Consider the following 19,046-nt stretch of genomic DNA (forward strand, 5'->3'; position numbering starts at 1 on the left):
TTTTTCAACACCGAAAAAGACGATAACAACCTAGTCGGTGGTGTGGAGTTTCAGGTTACCCACATATTCAAAAACAGAGATGCAGTAGTGCCGAGTGTGAAGAACTACAACATTCACAGAAGTGCTGAGTACCGAGTTTTTGAATCGGACTTATTAAAGTACCATGTGCATTGCCGCCAATCTGCAGCTGGATGTCCCAGGAGTCTCCACGTAGCTCTCCGATAGAACCTTGGATATTGGTGAGGTCAAGTTTAATTATGGCGTATTTACTCATTTATGATTGTTATATCTGGTGTAGTTTTTAACCATGAATGTTTTATTTTGTTAGGGAGGTTCGGCGAGTTAGTGGAGCACATACATGTTTAGCACCCACCATGTCCCAAGATCATCGACAGTTGGACAGCACCCCTCTTCTGCATTGTCATCTTGCCGTTGATACAGTCTAAGCCATCCGTCAGCATCCCTGTCCTACAGGGTGCAGTTCGGCAAATCTATCACTTCAAACTGTCATATAGAAAAGTCTAGATGGCGAAGCAAAATACAATTGCGCAGATATACAAGGACTGAGAGGAGTCATACAACAAGGTGCTAAAGTTGCTACAAGCACTGCAAAGTTGTTGTCCCGAAACAATATGTGAATTTAGGGCCTTACCTTACTATGATGGGCACCTTATGGTTCGTAACTATAGCATGTTCGACAAAATATTTTGGACTTTCCCGTCATGTGTTAAGACTTTCAAGCATTTTAAGCCGTTTGTTTCTGTCGATGGCACACATTTGTATGGAAAATATGGCGGTGTGTTGCTTATTGCAGTGGTACAAGACGGCAATAGTAATATTCTTCCTATTGCTTTTGCAATTGTAGAGTCTGAGAGTATGGAGTCATGGTCTTTCTTCCTGACTAATTTGAGACGACATATCACCTCACAAGAAGGCTTGTTGATTATATTTGATAGATTTCAGGCGATCAAGGCTATACTGAGGGCCGATGATAGTGGTTGGCATCCTCTCAGGGCGTTTCATGCTTATTGTGTTAGACACTTGGCCATAAATTTCATGTCTCATTTCCAGTCCGCCGAGGGCAAGCGATACCTCATAAACGCTACTTATAGTCCAAGCAAGGTTGGGTACGAGTGGTACATAGATGCATTGAGAGGTTTGTCGCGAGAGATGGCGGACTGGGCTGGTACGTTCAACAAAGAAATATGGCTACAACATTACGGCAGTGGTTGCCGATTCGGTCACATGACAACGAATTTTTCGGAGTGTATCAATGCAATGCTTGAGGGTAGAAGAGAGGAAAAAGTGGTCGAAAGGTTGGAAATGGAGCGCGAAACGTTGCTGTCAACGATATGTATATATAGGCCGATCCCACTCTTATCTCGTTTACAGTGTAAACGAGATAAGTTTACACAGTGTAAACAAGATATACACGTATCATTTGCATGTCTTATCTCGTTTACAGTATAAATGATATATGTGTAAACTTATCTCGTTTACACTATAAACGAGATAAGACATACTAAGTATTTTTGAAATTATTTTATAAATTATTTATTTTAATAAATAAAATATTTTTTTATTTATTTAAAAAAAATCGAAATATGAACCTAACTGATAAAAAGGTTCAATGAATAACTGTTTATAGAAAATTAATTTAGCAAAATAAACACTCATTTTATAGAAGATAAAGTATATCTTATCGATACTACCCCGAATAAAGTTCAAATGTCGTTTTCCACTTTTCATAAAATAAATAAAAAAAAAATGTGATTTTTAAATTATAAATATTAATAAAGTCTAGTATGCTTTATATGTACATTACATAGTAGCCACCTAAGCATCAACCCCTACAGCCCAAACTTGAAAAATGGCTTCCAGTGGCAAAATCTATGACAATAATAATGTTCATAATCAAAACCAAGTTGTTGTTGTGATGATACCTTTCCCAGCACAAGGCCACCTCAACCAGCTTCTCCATCTCTCACGCCTAATCATATCACACAACATACCCGTCCACTACGTTGGAACAAAATCACACAACCGCCAAGCCACACTTCGTGTTCAAGGTTGGGACCCAAACTCCATTTCCAACCTCCATTTCCATGACTTTGAAGTCCCTCCTTTTCCTTCTCCTCCTACAAACCCTAACCAACAAATCATGTTCCCATCTCACATAATTCCTACCTTTTACTCTTCCTCAAATCTTCGCGAGCCTGTGGCATCACTTCTTCGATCCCTTTCGTGCAAGCACGAAAGGGTCGTAGTGATCCACGACTCGCTAATGTCGTCTGTGGCACAAGATGCCTCGGACATACCAAACGCAGAGAACTACACTTTTCAGAGTGTCTCTGCGTTTTGCTTTGCATTGTACCTTGTGCTGGATCTCATGCAAAACAATAATCCGAATATTGAAAGTTTTGGTGTTCATATTACCGAAGCTGCTTCTTTAGAAGGATGCTTCCCGGAAGAAATAATGGACTTCATTACAGAACAAGTCAAATTCTTTGCATTGAGTAATGGGTTCATCCACAACACAAGCAGAGCCATTGAAGGTCCTTATATGGAGATGATAGAACAGTTCCCTGGCAACAACAAAAATATTAAGCATTTTGCTCTGGGGCCATTCAACCCTTTATTCCCCAGCAAGAAAAGTTGCAAGGAAAAGGACATCATAATTGAGTGGCTTGATAAGCAAGAACCAAATTCAGTTATATACATCTCTTTTGGGACAACAACATCATTGACGGAGCAACAAATCAAAGAGATTGCAACTGGGTTGGAACAGAGCAAGAAGAAGTTCATATGGGTGCTGAGAGATGCAGACAAAGGGGACATTTTCGACGGCCAAGTCAGGAGATACATTCTCCCTGACGGATTTGAAGAGAGAATTGAAGGGATGGGGTTGGTTATAAGAGATTGGGCTCCACAATTGGAGATTCTAAGGCACAATTCAACCGGAGGATTTATGAGTCACTGTGGATGGAACTCTTCCATGGAGAGCATAACAATGGGGGTGCCAATTGCGGCATGGCCTATGCACTCTGACCAACCAAGGAACATGCTTTTGATAACGCAAGTGTTGAAGATTGGTTTGGTTGTTAAGGATTGGGCCAAAAGGGATGCGTTGGTTACTGCTTCCGAGGTTGAGAAAGCTGTGAGAACTTTGATGGCATCAAAGGAAGGTGATGAGATGAGAAAGACAGCATTGAAGCTGAGAGATGCCGTTCTTGAATCCATGGATGAAGGTGGGTTTTCAAGACGGGAAATGGATTCCTTCATTGCTCATATCTCTAGATAACATGAATCTTTTTACCATTTAAATTTTCTAAACCTTATATTTGTCATTTAACATGTAAACTTATATCAATTATCTCTAATATTTCTATGGCTAAGTTTTTTAGAAATGGATGAAACGTATCTACTGTTATGGATAAGTTAAGTGTATTTTTTTTTTAATATGGAGAAAAAAATTTAAAGGTCAAATTATATAATAGAATTTTTTAGGTACATAAATTGAAGTGTTAGATTTGTGATCTCAGATTTTTTATTTTAAAATAATAAAAAATTCATAAACACAAATTTAACCTTCAAATGTTAATTATCTAATTCTCATATTTCTTCTAACAATTTTGTGATACACTTTTTGTTCTTATAAGTTATAATACAGTAAAGCACACCTTCTTTTTCAATACTAAAAATAAAAAGTGTATTTCTACCGACAACTATATTCAGATTCACACGTGAATTTTTTTTGTCTATTTAGAGAACAAAGGCTTTAATTTCATGCATGATGTTCCGTCTGTGATGACCGAGGTTGATGATCTCTGGTCGAGCACTTGGATGCGTGGCTGGATTATATGTTGTCCTCGAGTAACAATGTGAGTTTAACCTCGGCCTTCTGAAACACGGCGGCGAGAGCACCTGCACAAAGCACTCCGACGCTCAAGTAAGTGGGAGAATAATTAATGAATAAAGAGTAAATAACTAGAAGTGAATGTGGAACCTGCCCTTTCTGAATCAGGGGGGTAAGATTTATAGGCTCCTCGAGTTTGCTGGTGAGCTCCTTGTTAGTTCCGATATTCCTGGTCAAGTGCCGTTATGGATATCTTGTGAAGAGACGTGATTGAGTGGTGTATTCAGTTTCGGAGATAATTTATAAAGTTTGTTTGTTCTGTTCTACTTGGTTCCGATTTTTAAGGTCAGTCTGCAACTGAACCTCCATGCCGATTATGGCGTGGTACGCATCATAGCCCCCCAGGTCGGCTAGCGTTCCGTATAGGTCGGTAGGCGAGCTTTTTGTTTTTCATACGTGGCTAGGTTTTGTTTTGAAAAAATTTGAAAAGGGTTTTACTTGTCTCTTCGCGAATCGTGTCATCTTTTATTGCCCATTATTGCCGTTTCGGTTTCCACGTTTGTTAGTGGGCATGAATTAATTTACCCACTTTGTTAGTGGGCTTGCAATAATAGTTATTTTCATTGTTTTGGAAATTACGCTGTGTTGCTCCTAGTCTTCAAATCTTCGCTATGTCTTCGAAAGGTAAACGTTCTCTGACTCTTCTTTGACTGTTCGTTTCTGCATACTCTGTCATGGCGGGAGAGAAATTGAAAGAAAAATTGAAGGCTATTGAGGATAGGGAAGACGACCCATATCACTGGGTCCAAGATGATGTGAAGACACGTTCATCTTCCTTCATCAGCGTTGAATCCCTTTCTGATTTGAGGGGCATAGATTTCGTGAGGGGGGGTTCTGGCGTCGTTGTCGAGTTTCAGCCCTGTTCTAGTAGTGATAGGGTTTGTGAGAGGAGGGGTGACTGGGAGTATTTTTATATGTATACTCCATGCATGGTTGAACTTGGAGTGAAGTTTCCCTTTTCTTCTTTTGAGTGTGACGTCCTTACTCAGCTAAACTGTGCTCCGTCACAGTTGCACCCAAATTCTTGGGCATTCTTTCGCGCATTTCAATGTCTGATGGAATTCCTCTCCTTCCCTTGTTCGCTGTCTTTATTCTTTTCCTTTTTTCAGGCAAAGGGGGTTCGTAAGGGGTTGTGGGTTTGTTTCAGTAGCTTTCCGGGTGATGCACGAAATTGTGATCTCCAGGCTCGAACAAATCCTAGTAATGGCTCCAAAGATTGGTGCTCTGATCTTAATTCATAATTGTCACAACTTCGATACAACTAACCAGCAAGTGCACTGGGTCGTCCAAGTAATACCTTACGTGAGTAAGGGTCGAATCCCACGGAGATTGTTGGTATGAAGCAAGCTATGGTCACCTTGCAAATCTCAGTCAGGCGGATATAAAGTGATAATGGTGTTTTTGAATATATAATAAAATAGAGATAGAGATACTTATGTAAATCATTGGTAGGAATTTCAGATAAGCGAATGGAGATGCTTTTCGTTCCTCTGAACCTCTGCTTTCCTGCTATCTTCATCCAATCTGTCTTACTCCTTTCCATGGCTGGCTGTATGCAAGGGCATCACCGTTGTCAGTGGCTACATCCCCTCCTCTCAGTGAAAGATATGCTCACATGCTCTGTCACAGCACGGCCATTCATCTGTCGGTTCTCGATCATGCTGGAATAGGATTCACCCTCCTTTTGCGTCTGTCACCAATGCCCAGCACTCGCGAGTTTGAAGCTCGTCACAGTCATTCAATCATTGAATCCTACTCAAAATACCACAGACAAGGTTTAGACCTTCCGGATTCTCTTGAATGCCGCCATCATTCTAGCTTACGCCACGAAGATTCTGGTTAGGAGATCTAAGAGATACTCATTTTAGCTTAATTCATGTAGAACAGAAGTGTTTGTCAGGCACGCGTTCATAGGGGAGAATGGTGATGAGCGTCACACATAATCATCACCTTCATCATGTTCTTGAGTGCGAATGGATATCTTAGAAGAGAAATAAGAAGAATTGAATAGAAAACAGTAGTACTTTGCATTAATCTTTGAGGAACAGCAGAGCTCCACACCTTAATCTATGGAGTGTAGAAACTCTACCGTATGAAAATACATAAGTGAAGGTCCAGGCATGGCCGAGATGGCCAGCCCCCAAAACGTGATCACAGGATCAAAATACAATCCAGGATGCCTAATACAATAGTAAGAGGTCCTATTTATAATAAACTAGCTACTAGGGTTTACATGAGTAAGTAATTGATGTATAAATCCACTTCTGGGGCCCACTTGGTGTGTGTTTGGGCTGAGCTTAAGTGTAGCACGTGCAGAGGCCATTTGTGGAGTTGAACGCCAGTTTCTGTGCCAGTTTGGGCGTTCAACTCTGGTTTTGGATCCTTTTCTGGCGCTGGACGCCAGATTTGGGCAGAAGGCTGGCGTTGAACGCCAGTTTACGTCGTCTATTCTTGGCCAAAGTATAGACTATTATATATTTCTGGAAAGCCCTGGATGTCTACTTTCCAACGCAATTGGAAGCGCGCCATTTCGAGTTCTGTAGCTCCAGAAAATCCACTTTGAGTGCAGGGAGGTCAGAATCCAACAGCATCAGCAGTCCTTTTTCAACCTCTGAATCTGATTTCTGCTCAAGTCCCTCAATTTCAGCCAGAAAATACCTGAAATCATAGAAAAACACACAAACTCATAGTAAAGTCCAGAAATGTGAATTTAACATAAAAACTAATGAAAACATCCCTAAAAGTAACTAGATCCTACTAAAAACATACTAAAAACAATGTCAAAAAGCGTATAAATTATCCGCTCATCACAACACCAAACTTAAATTGTTGCTTGTCCCCAAGCAACTGAAAATCAAATAGGATAAAAAGAAGAGAATATACTACAAATTCCAAACTATCAGTGAAACAGAGCTTCAATCATATGAGCGGGACTTATAGCTTTTTGCCTCTTGAATAGTTTTGGCATCTCACTTTATCCATTGAGGTTCAGAATGATTGGCATCTATAGGAACTTCAGATTTCGAATAGTGCTATTGACTCTCCTAGTTCAGTATGATGATTCTTGAACACAGCTTCTTTATGAGTCTTGGCCGTGGCCCTAAGCACTTTGTTTTCCAGTATTACCACCGGATACATAAATGCCACAGACACATAATTGGGTGAACCTTTTCAGATTGTGACTCAGCTTTGCTAAAGTCCCCAATTAGAGGTGTCCAGGGTTCTTAAGCACACTCTTTTTTTGCTTTGGACCTTGACTTTAACCGCTCAGTCTCAAGTTTTCACTTGACACCTACACGCCACAAGCACATGATTAGGGACAGCTTGGTTTAGCCGCTTAGACCAGGATTTTATTCCTTTAGGCCCTCCTATCCACTGATGCTCAAAGCCTTGGGATCCTTTTTATTTGCCCTTGCCTTTTGGTTTTAAGGGTTATTGGCTTTTTGCTCTTGCCTCTTGGTTTTAAGAGCTTTTGGCTTTTTCTGCTTGCTTTTTCTTTTTCTTTCTAATTTTTTTTTTCGCCTATTTCTTTTCTATTTTTTTTCTGCAAGCTTTGTTCTTTGCTGCTTTTTCTTGCTTCAAGAATCATTTTTATGATTTTTCAGATTATCAAATAACATGTCTCCTAGTCATCATTCTTTCAAGAGCCAACATATTTAACATTCTTAAACAACAACTTCAAAAGACATATGCACTGTTCAAGCATACATTCAGAAAACAAGAAGCATTGTCACCACATCAATATAATTAAACTAAGTTCAAGGATAAATTCAAAACTCATGTACTTCTTGTTCTTTTGATTTAAAACATTTTTTTTTAAGAGAGGTGATGGATTCATAGGACATTTATAACTTTAAGACATAGTTACTACTACTAATGATCATGTAATGAAGACACAAACATAGATAAGCACATAACATAGAAAATGAAAAACAGAGAAAGTAAGAACAAGGAATGAGTCCACCTTAGTGATGTCCTTGAGCTCTTCTATGTCTCTTCCTTGTCTTTGCTGCTCCTCCTTCATTGCTTTTAGATCTTCTCTGATTTCATGAAGGATGATGGAGTGCTCTTGATGTTCCACCCTTAGTTGCTTCCAATAATTGTGTGGAAGAAAATGTATCCCCTGAGGTATCTCAGGGATCTCTTGATTTGCAGTCAAATGTTCTACCACTGAGCTATAGACCCTTGATGGAAGCTTTTGTCTTCCCTTTCCTCTTTCTAGAGGCTTCTCTGGCCTTAGGTGCCATCAATGGTTATGGAAAAAACAAAAAAGCTATGCTTTTTACCACACCAAACTTAGAATGTTGCTCGCCCTCGAGCAAAAGAAGAAAGAATAGAAGAATAAGAAGAAGATATGGAGGAGATGGAGGGAGATGTGTATTCGGCCATATGGGTGGGATTGGGTGGGAAAGAGATGTTGAATTTTGAAGGAAAGTGGGTGTTTGGATGTGAGTGGTAAAGAGTTAATAGGGAAGAGTGTTTATTGGGAATAGAGGATGATTGAGAAGAGAGAAGAGAGTGAGTGGAGGTAGGTGGGGATCCTGTGGGGTCCACAGATCCTGAGGTGATCCTGTGAGGTCCACAGATCTTGAGGTGTCAAGGCATTTACATCCCTGCACCAATTTAGGCATGCAAAATGCCCTTGCACACAACTCTGGGCGTTCAGCGCCAGGTTGGTGCCCATTTTGGGCGTTCAACGCCCATTTGCTGCCATTTCTGGCGTTGAACGCCAGAACCATGCTTGTTCTGGGCGTTCAGCGCCAGGATGCTCCCATTCTGGGCGTTCAGCGCCAGAACTATGCTCTGTTCTGGCGTTTGAATGCCAGACAGATGCTCCTCCAGGGTGTGATTTTTCTTCTGCTGTTTTTGATTCCGTTTTTGAATTTTTTTTTTTTTATTTTGTGACTCCACATGATCATGAACCTAAGAAAACATGAAAAACAATAAAAAAAAGAATTAGATAAACATTGGGTTGCCTCCTAACAAGCGCTTCTTTAATGTCAATAGCTTGACAGTAGGCTCTCATGGAGCCTCACAGATGTGCAGAGCTTTGTTGAGACTCTCCAACACCAAACTTAGAGTTTGGATATGGGAGTTCAACACCAAACTTAGAGTTCGGTTGTGGCCTCCCAACACCAAACTTAGAGTTTGACTGTGGGGGCTCTGGTTGACTCTGCTTGGAGAGAAGCTTTTTCTGCTTCCTCCCCATGGTTGCAGAGGGAGATCCTTGAGTTTTAAACACAAGGGAGTCCTCATTCCATTGAAGGACTATTTCACCTCTGTCAACATCAATCACAGCTCTTGCTGTGGCCAGGAAAGGTCTTCCTAGGATGATGGATTCATCCTCTTCCTTTCCAGTATCCAGGACTATGAAATCAGCAGGGATGTAAAGGCCCTCAACCTTTACTAAAACGTCCTCTACTTGTCCATAAGCCTGTCTTCTTGAGCTGTCTGCCATCTCTAGTGAGATTTTAGCAGCTTGCACCCCATAGATTCCCAGTTTCTCTATTACAGAGAGGGGCATGAGGTTTATTCCTGAACCAAGATCACACAGAGCCTTAAAGATCATGGTGCCTATGGTACAGGGTATTATGAACTTTCCAGGATCCTGTCTCTTCTGAGGCAATGTCAGTTGATCCAGATCACTTAGTTCATTGATGAACAAGGGAGGTTCAACTTCCCAAGTATCAATGCCAAATAATTTGGCATTTAGCTTCATGATTGCACCAAGAAACTTGGCAGTTTGCTCTTCAGTAACATCCTCATTCTCTTCAGAAGAGGAATACTCATCAGAGCTCATGAAGGGCATAAGGAGGTTCAATGGGATCTCTATGGTCTCTAGATGGGCCTCAGAGTCCTTTGGTTCCCCAAAGGGAAGCTCCTTATTGATCACTGGACGTCCCAGGAGGTCTTCCTCCTTGGGATTCACGTCCTCTCCTTCCCTTACAGGTTCGGCCATGGTGCTTATGTCAATGGCCTTGCACTCTCCTTTTGGGTTCTCTTTTGTATTGCTTGGGAGAGTACTAGGAGGGATTTCAGTGATCCTTTTACTCAGCTAGCCCACTTGTGCTTCCAGATTTCTAATGGAAGACCTTGTTTCATTCATGAAACTTATAGTGGCCTTAGATAGATCAGAGACTAGATTTGCTAAATTAGAAGCATTTTGTTCAGAGTTCTCTGTCTGTTGCTGAGTTGATGATGGAAAAGGCTTGCTATTGCTAAACCTGTTTCTTCCACCATTATTAAAGCCTTGTTGAGGCTTTTGATCCTTCCATGAGAAATTTGGATGATTTCTCCATGTTGAGTTATAGGTGTTTTCATAAGGTTCACCTAAGTAATTTACCTCTGCTATTGCAGGGTTCTCAGGATCATAAGCTTCTTCTTCAGAAGAAGCCTCTTGAGTACTGTTGGATGCAGCTTGCATTCCATGCAGACTCTGAGAGATCATATTGACTTGCTGAGTCAATATTTTATTCTGAGCCAATATGGCATTCAGAGTATCAATTTCAAGAACTCCTTTCTTCATAGGCGTCCCATTACTCACAAGATTCCTTTCAGAAGTGTACATGAACTGGTTATTAGCAACCATGTTAATGAGTTCTTGAGCTTCTGCAGGCGTTTTCTTTAGGTGAATGGATCCACCTGCAGAAGTGTCCAGTGACATCTTTGATAGCTCAGATAAACCATCATAGAATATATCCAGGATGGTCCATTCTGAAAGCATGTCAGAAGGACACTTTTTGGTCAACTGTTTGTATCTTTCCCAAGCTTCATAGAGAGATTCACCTTCTTTCTGTCTGAAGGTTTGAACATCAGCTCTAAGCTTGCTCAGCTTTTGAGGAGGAAAGTACTTGGCTAAGAAAGCCGTGACCAGCTTATCCCAAGAGTTCAAGCTGTCTTTGCGTTGAGAATCCAACCATAATCTAGCTCTGTCTCTTACAGTAAAAGGGAAAAGCATGAGCCTGTAGACTTCAGGATCTATTCCATTAGTCTTAACAGTATCACATATCTGCAAGAATTCAGTTAAGAACTGAAAGGGATCTTCAGATGGAAGTCCATGAAACTTGCAGTTCTGCTGCATCAGAGAAACTAATTGAGGTTTCAGCTCAAAGTTGTTTGCTCCAATGGCAGGAATGGAGATGCTTCTTCCATGTAAATTGGAATTAGGTGCAGTAAAGTCACCAAGCATCTTCCTTACATTATTATTATTTTCGGCTGCCATCTCCTCTGCCTGTTCGAAAATTTCTGAAAGGTTATCTCTGGATTGTTGTATTTTAGCTTCTCTTATTTTTCTCTTCAGAGTCCTTTCAGGTTCTGGATCTGCTTCCACAAGAATGTTCTTATCCTTGCTCCTGCTCATATGACAAAGAAGAAGGCACAGAAAAATAATAATAATAATGGAGATCCTTTATACCACAGTATAGGGATTCCTGTGTGAGTGGAAGAAGAGGGGGAGACAAAGAATGTAATATAATGGAAGAAACACAACTGTAAGGATGGAAGAGAGGTGAAATGAGATGTTAGGATATGAATGAATAAATAGAGTAAGATGGGGGAGGGAAAATTTTCGAAAATATTTTTGAAAAAGAGTTAGTGATTTTCGAAAATGGTTTTTGAAAAATGTTAGTAATTTTCGAAAATTTTTGAAATCAAAAATAAAAATTAAAAATAATTAGTTAATTAAAAAGAAGTTTTTGAAAAAGAGAGAAGATATTTTCGAAAATTAGAGAGAGAGAGTTAGTTAGGTAGTTTTGAAAAAGTTAAGAAACAAACAAAAAGTTAGTTAGTTAATTGAAACAAATTTTTGAAAAGATAAGAAGTTAGGAAGTTAGAAAAGATATTTTTAAAAGATATTTTTGAAAAAGATAAGATAAGAAGATATTTTTGAAAAGATACGATAGAAATTAGTTTTTGAAAAAGATTTGATTTTTAAAATCACAATTAATGACTTGATTCATAAGAAATCACAAGATATGATTCTAGAACTCAAAGTTTGAATCTTTCTTAACAAGCAAGTAACAAACTTCAAATTTTTGAATCAAAACATTAATTGATTATGTTATTTTCGAAAATTTGATATAAAAATAAGAAAAAGATTTTTGAAAAATATTTTTGGAATTTTCGAAAATAACTAAGAATTTTGAAAAAGATTTGATTTTTGAAAAAGATTTTGAAAAAGATAAGATTTTCAAATTGAAAATTTGATTTGACTCATAAGAAACAATTTGATTTTTAAAAATTTTTGAAAAAGTCAACTCAATTTTCGAATTTGATAAGAGAAAAAGGGAAAGATATTTTTTTGATTTTTGAATTTTTATGATGAGAGACAAAAACACTAAAAAGATGCAATGCATGAAATTTTTAGATCAAAACATGTGATGCATGCAAGAATGCTATGAATGTCAAGATGAACACCAAGAACACTATGAATGTCAAGATGAACATCATAGACACAATTTTGAAAAACTTTTAATGCAAAGAAAACATGCAAGACACCAAACTTAGAATTCTTTAATGCTTATGCACTAAGAATTCAAGAATGCATATGATAAACATGAAAAGACACAAAACAAAAAATAATCAAGATCAAACAAGAAGACTTTACCAAGAACAACTTGAAGATCATGAAGAACACTATGAATGCATGATATTTTCGAAAAATGCAAGATGCATATGCAAGTGACACCAAACTTATAACATGACTCAAGACTCAAACAAGAAACACAAAAATATTTTTGATTTTTATGATTTTCTAAATTTTTTTTTATTTTATATTTTTCGAAAATAGTCTTGAAAAAGAAAAATAAGGATTCCAAAATTTTTAATATGAATTCCAGGAATCTTGCCATGTTAGTCTAAAGCTTCAGTCCAGGAATTAGACATGGCTCACTAGCCAGCCAAGCTTTCAATGAAAGCTCCAGTCCAAAACACTAGACATGGCCAATGGCCAGCCAAGCTTCAGCAGGTATGGATACTTTTCATGTATAGAGCAACTCAGTGTGTGAAAATCTCTTCATTTGTGATGGCAAGTTGAAACCCCAGTCCAAAAAGTTAGACATGGCTTACAGCCAGCCAGGCTTCAACATGCTTCATGAAACACTAGAATTCATTCTTAAAAATTCGGAAGTCATAGAATAATTTATTTTTTGAAAACATTTTTTTTTCGAAAACAATTGAGAGATTTTTGAAATTATTTTTGAAAAATTTTTGAAAAGAAAACAAAGAGAAAATTACCTAATCTGAGCAACAAGATGAACCGTCAGTTGTCCAAACTCAAACAATCCCCGGCAACGGCGCCAAAAACTTGATGCACGAAATTGTGATCTCCAGGCTCGAACAAATCCTGGTAATGGCTCCAAAGATTGGTGCTCTGATCTTAATTCATAATTGTCACAACTTCGATACAACTAACCAGCAAGTGCACTGGGTCGTCCAAGTAATACCTTACGTGAGTAAGGGTCGAATCCCACGGAGATTGTTGGTATGAAGCAAGCTATGGTCACCTTGCAAATCTCAGTCAGGCCGATATAAAGTGATAATGGTGTTTTCGAATATATAATAAAATAGAGATAGAGATACTTATGTAAATCATTGGTAGGAATTTCAGATAAGCGAATGGAGATGCTTTTCGTTCCTCTGAACCTCTGCTTTCCTGCTATCTTCATCCAATCTGTCTTACTCCTTTCCATGGCTGGCTGTATGCAAGGGCATCACCGTTGTCAGTGGCTACATCCCCTCCTCTCAGTGAAAGATATGCTCACATGCTCTGTCACAGCACGGCCATTCATCTGTCGGTTCTCGATCATGCTGGAATAGGATTCACCCTCCTTTTGCGTCTGTCACCAACGCCCAGCACTCGCGAGTTTGAAGCTCGTCACAGTCATTCAATCATTGAATCCTACTCAAAATACCACAGACAAGGTTTAGACCTTCCGGATTCTCTTGAATGCCACCATCATTCTAGCTTACGCCACGAAGATTCTGGTTAGGAGATCTAAGAGATACTCATTCTAGCTTAATTCATGTAGAACAGAAGTGTTTGTCAGGCACGCGTTCATAGGGGAGAATGGTGATGAGCGTCACACATAATCATCACCTTCATCATGTTCTTGAGTGCGAATGGATATCTTAGAAGAGAAATAAGAAGAATTGAATAGAAAACAGTAGTACTTTGCATTAATCTTTGAGGAACAGTAGAGCTCCACACCTTAATCTATGGAGTGTAGAAACTCTACCGTATGAAAATACATAAGTGAAGGTCCAGGCATGGCCGAGATGGCCAGCCCCCAAAACGTGATCACAGGATCAAAATACAATCCAGGATGCCTAATACAATAGTAAGAGGTCCTATTTATAATAAACTAGCTACTAGGGTTTACATGAGTAAGTAATTGATGTATAAATCCACTTCTGGGGCCCACTTGGTGTGTGTTTGGGCTGAGCTTAAGTGTAGCACGTGCAGAGGCCATTTGTGGAGTTGAACGCCAGTTTCTGTGCCAGTTTGGGCGTTCAACTCTGGTTTTGGATCCTTTTCTGGCGCTGGACGCCAGATTTGGGCAGAAGGCTGGCGTTGAACGCCAGTTTACGTCGTCTATTCTTGGCCAAAGTATGGACTATTATATATTGCTGGAAAGCCCTGGATGTCTACTTTCCAACGCAATTGGAAGCGCGCCATTTCGAGTTCTGTAGCTCCAGAAAATCCACTTTGAGTGCAGGGAGGTCAGAAGCCAACATCATCAGCAGTCCTTTTTCAACCTCTGAATCTGATTTCTGCTCAAGTCCCTCAATTTCAGCCAGAAAATACCTGAAATCACAGAAAAACACACAAACTCATAGTAAAGTCCAGAAATGTGAATTTAACATAAAAACTAATGAAAACATCCCTAAAAGTAACTACATCCTACTAAAAACATACTAAAAACAATGTCAAAAAGCGTATAAATTATCCGCTCATCACCGGGTCGGTCTGTATTCCTTCTTTATAAGTCATCTTCCAAGAACTTCAAATCTCTTTTTGTCAAAGTCCGCTCGGCTGAGTCTGAGTACCCTTTCTATTTGGATGGTGAGTTGAGCGAGAAATTTCCTCTCTACTGGTGTTCTGAACCGACTTAGATCCTCGAGGCTTCTGAGAGGAGTGAGGAAGAGGAGTTTGTGATGAACTTTATTGTGGAGAGTGTTGCTGCTGGGGAATGCTTGTCCATCCCTGAAATTTTGCGTTTATATGATTTGGGTGATAATGAGGGTCTTAGGGCTTACATAGGTAATGTTTTTGGTGTTTTGTTATTAAGTATTGGGCATTTGCCGAGTTTGTCTGACATTTGGTGGTTTCTTTTAGGTGGCCGAGTTCCCTTGTTGGATCCGAACAAGCTGCAATCTTTCTTGAGTAAGAAAAAGGAGAAAGGGATTGGGAGTGCTGGTGATCGGAAGGATGCGTGCGAGCAGGCTTTCTCGTCTGTTGCGCATCCTGCGTCTTCATTTAAAAGGAAGAGAGACGATACTTCCTTAGAGGTTATTTCCGAAGGTGATCGTGAGGTTGTAGGTGGTGGCGGAGTTGCTTTGATCAGCAGAAAAAGCTTCATGGCTTCATTGCTGGTTCTAGCTCGCACTCCCTTTGGAACGAACAGTTTAATTTTGCGGAGCTTTCTGATAGGGCCTCGCAGTATCCTGGGGACATGCTTATGACGCGCCGAGCTGGAATGGAAGCGCTCGGTAAATTTGTTCAGGTATGTTTTGTTTGTGTTTCTTGTTCTTTCAATCTTTTGTATTGTTCTCATACTACGGATGCTCGGTAGGTGGTTGCTTCTCGCTTACTCTGCGTTGGTCGGACTGTTGAGTGCGTTGGTGCTGATCAGCAAGAAGCTGTGAACAAGGTCTCTTCCATGGAGAAGTCATATACAGCTCGGATTGCTGATTTGGAGAAGGCTGTAAAGGAAAAGGAAGATGTTGCTACCAGTGCTGTGGCTAAAGCGAAAGAAGCTGAGGATGAGGTGGTTCGTTTAAGAGATCAAATCCGTTTGTTGCAAGTTGAAGTTATGGAGCACGACGTGGCCAAAGGTCGGCTTACTTCCCGTGTTCATGAGCTAGAGGAGGCTGGGATGGAGATGTTCTCTTATGGTTTTGATCGTGCTGTGAGTCAGATTGCCCTGTTAGCCCCTAATTTTGATTGTGATAAGCTCGATATTACAAAGATAGTTGTAGGTGGAAAGTTAGTTGTGGATGGTACTGTGGAGGAGCACGATGAGAATGCTCCTTCTTAGTTTGTTTGTATTTGTGGCTTTTGTTTTGACTGTCTGAGCTCTAGACTGTTAGTTTTTTGAACTTTGTATGGTATTTGGCCGACGTTAGGCCGGTTTGACTATTAGGTGGTGGTATTTGGCCGATGTTTCAGGCCAGTTTGATAATATAATATTATATTTATAGTAAGTGTTTTTGCTTTGTTATATTTTGTCATTGTCAGGCTTTATTTGAAAAGAATTTACCGCTTTTATTTGGATTCGGGGGGCGTCCGGCCTCATTAAAACCCTCCTTAGGCAAAACCCTTTCGTTGGGAAAAAAGCTCTAAGGAGGAAAAAGAGTACCTTCATTCGCATTTTGTACAAACTATGACATATACATTTTGAGTGATGAGATGTTCCAGTTTCCTGGGATGGCATTGCCTTGTAATGTTTGGAGTTGATATGCCCCCTTGCCGAGCACTTGGGTAACACGGAAGGGGCCTTCCCAATTTGCGGCGAGTTTGCCATGAGCTGGAGGTCTTCTGGCTTCCTCTGTTCGCCTGAGCACAAGGTCGCCTTTGTTGAATATCCTCGGAATCACCTTCCTGTTGTATTTTCTTTCTATTATTCTTTTCTGGGCCCTTTGTTTGATAGCGGCGATTTCCCTGTCCTCTTCGGCTAGGTCAAGCTCGACGCTCCTGGCTCTTAGGTTTTGTTGTTCGTCGTACAACTCGATTCTTAACGTCGGTTATCCGACCTCAATGGGGATCAGTGCTTCTGAGCCATAGACCAACTTGAAGGGTGTTTCGCCTGTAGTGTTATGTATTGTGGTGTTGTAACTCCACAGTACTTCGGGAATGAGCTCGGCCCATTCTCCCTTTGCGTTGTCGAGCTTCTTCTTTATTGCCTGCAACACAACTCGGTTAGCAGCTTCGGCTTGCCCATTAGTTTGTGGGTGTTCTACCGAGCTAAAACGATGTTGAATATTGAAATTTTTTAGAAATAAACCGAGCTTATTGTCTGTGAATTGTCTACCATTGTCTGATATTATTTCTTTTGGTATCCCAAAGCGGCATATTATATTTCTCCAAATAAAAGATCGTACCTTTTCAGCTGTTATCTTTGCTAAGGGTTGCGCTTCTATCCATTTTGAGAAGTAGTCTATGGATACCAAAAGAAATTTTACCTGTCCTGGTGCTGTTGGGAAGGGGCCGAGGATGTCAAGTCCCCATCTGTAGAAAGGCCAGCTTACCTCCATGCTGTGTAGTACTTCGGCTGGCTTGGTTGAGATCGCCTCGTGTTTCTGGCATTTGTCACATGTTTTGACTTTTGCTATGCAATCTCTCTTCATGGTCGGCCAATAATATCCTGTTCGGATTATTTTTGCAGCGAGAGCTCGTCCTCCTATGTGGTTCCCACATACTCCTTCATGGACTTCGTTCATTACTTCTCTGGCCTGGTCTTGGTCTAGGCATCTTAGTAATGGTTGTGAGAAACCTCGTCTGTATAGCTCCCCTGATATTCTCGTGTAGAAGCTTGCCTTACGTTTAAACTGTTGAGGGTGGAGCTCGTCTCTGGGCACCGTACCTGTACATATGTATTCAAGGAAAGGTTTCCTCCAATCGTGGAGGTGGTTGATGTGTTCGATACATAATAGTTCAATGCTCGGTTTTGTGAGTGTGTGCTGTGATAATGTTGATGTTTGCGTGTCCGCCCTGGTGGCGGCGAGTTTAGATAGTATGTCTGTCCTGACATTTTGTTCTCTATGTACGTGTAATATGGTGAATGAACTAAAGTTTGAAATTAGATCCTTTGCTATGAGCCAGTATTGTTCTAGTAAGGGATCTTTTACCTGGAATTCTCCTCGGATCTGTTGGACCATTAGGAGGGAATCGCAATGTGCTGTTAAGTTCGTCGCTTTGTGGGTTAGGGCGAGCTTGAGTCCCGCTATGAGGGCTTCATACTCGGCCTGATTGTTGCTTGCCGAGAAGTGAAATTGGAGGGCTTGCTCGGCTATCACTTTATTTCCCTCTTTTAAGATTATGCCGGCCCCGCTCCCTTCTCGGCTTGACGCTCCATCCACGTGTAATTCCCATGTTTCAATGTGATCGCCTGGGGTCATCTCCGTGATGAAATCGGCGAGGACTTGTGCCTTGAGGGCCGATCTGGCCTGAAACTGAATGTCGAACTCTGAGAGTTCAATTGACCATTTGGTCAACCGTCCTGCCAGCTCTGGTTTTGTTAATATTTGCCTCAATGGGTGATTTGTTCTTACTACTATTGTGTGGCTTTGGAAATAGTGTCTTAGTCTTCTTGCTGTGACTACGAGTGCCAGGGCGAGCTGTTCTATCTTCGGGTACCTCTGTTCCGTTGGTTGCATTACTCTGCTGACGAAGTATACTGGCTGTTGGATCCTTCCTGTCTCAGTGACAAGGGCCGAGCTTATGGAATGATTGGAAATGGATAGGTATAGATATAGAGGCTTGCCGACCTCAGGTCTTTGTAGTACGGGAGGTGATGATAGAAGGGTCTTTAGCTCGGCGAACGCGGTTTTGCACTCTGGTGTCCATTGAAATCGTTTGTTTTTTAAGATCGTCTGGAAGAATGGATGTGACCGACTTGAGACCGCGGGTAGGAATCGGGAGAGGGCGGCTATCCGTCCTGCTAGTTGTTGTACTTCCTTTATCGTCCTGGGGCTTGTCATGTTGAGTATAGCCTTGCATTTCTCGGGGTTTGCTTCGATCCCTCTTGAAGTCAACATGAATCCAAGGAATTTCCCTCCTTGGACTCCAAAGGCGCACTTTTCTGGGTTTAATCTCATATTGTATGCTCGGATCTGTTCAAATATTTCCTTGAGGTCGTCGCAGTGTGACCGATCTTCAGTGGACTTGGCGACCATATCGTCCACATAGATT

At 40.6% G+C, this 19,046-nt stretch overlaps 3 protein-coding genes and 1 non-coding gene across 4 annotated transcripts; all 4 read left to right on the top strand.

The window, feature by feature from the left end:
* The first annotated feature begins 672 nt into the window (after positions 1-672).
* On the top strand, positions 673-1,470 carry LOC107627360 (uncharacterized). Its single transcript, XM_016330200.1, has 2 exons — positions 673-1,354; positions 1,466-1,470. The coding sequence occupies exons 1-2, from the start codon at positions 673-675 to the stop codon at positions 1,468-1,470; spliced, it is 687 nt and encodes a 228-aa protein (XP_016185686.1).
* Positions 1,471-1,812: 342 nt separating this feature from the next.
* LOC107625435 (zeatin O-glucosyltransferase-like) lies at positions 1,813-4,182 on the top strand. Its single transcript, XM_016328068.3, has 2 exons — positions 1,813-3,248; positions 3,767-4,182. The coding sequence occupies exons 1-2, from the start codon at positions 1,871-1,873 to the stop codon at positions 3,883-3,885; spliced, it is 1,497 nt and encodes a 498-aa protein (XP_016183554.1). The 5' UTR covers positions 1,813-1,870; the 3' UTR covers positions 3,886-4,182.
* A 6,452-nt stretch (positions 4,183-10,634) lies between these two features.
* LOC148574550 (small nucleolar RNA R71) lies at positions 10,635-10,742 on the top strand. The gene has a single exon (XR_015906357.1). It is a non-coding gene; the product is annotated as a small nucleolar RNA R71 (small nucleolar RNA).
* Positions 10,743-15,588: 4,846 nt separating this feature from the next.
* On the top strand, positions 15,589-16,209 carry LOC107627361 (uncharacterized). The gene is made up of 2 exons (XM_016330202.3): positions 15,589-15,639; positions 15,709-16,209. The coding sequence occupies exons 1-2, from the start codon at positions 15,589-15,591 to the stop codon at positions 16,171-16,173; spliced, it is 516 nt and encodes a 171-aa protein (XP_016185688.2). The 3' UTR covers positions 16,174-16,209.
* Positions 16,210-19,046: the final 2,837 nt, after the last annotated feature.

This window comes from Arachis ipaensis, chromosome B2 (genome assembly GCF_059453495.1).
Source record: "Arachis ipaensis isolate K30076 ecotype BB chromosome B2, ASM5945349v1, whole genome shotgun sequence".
Classification (NCBI taxonomy): domain Eukaryota; kingdom Viridiplantae; phylum Streptophyta; class Magnoliopsida; order Fabales; family Fabaceae; genus Arachis; species Arachis ipaensis.

Excerpts from the sequence above, each read along its gene's own strand:
- LOC107625435 (XM_016328068.3), top strand. The coding sequence starts at position 1,871 with ATGGCTTCCAGTGGCAAAATCTATGACAATAATAATGTTCATAATCAA. Across the intron at positions 3,249-3,766 it reads TCTTGAATCCATGGATGAAG|AGAACAAAGGCTTTAATTTC; the intron begins GTGGGTTTTCAA and ends TTGTCTATTTAG.
- LOC107627360 (XM_016330200.1), top strand. The coding sequence starts at position 673 with ATGGTTCGTAACTATAGCATGTTCGACAAAATATTTTGGACTTTCCCG.
- LOC107627361 (XM_016330202.3), top strand. The coding sequence starts at position 15,589 with ATGCTTATGACGCGCCGAGCTGGAATGGAAGCGCTCGGTAAATTTGTT. Across the intron at positions 15,640-15,708 it reads CGCTCGGTAAATTTGTTCAG|GTGGTTGCTTCTCGCTTACT; the intron begins GTATGTTTTGTT and ends GATGCTCGGTAG.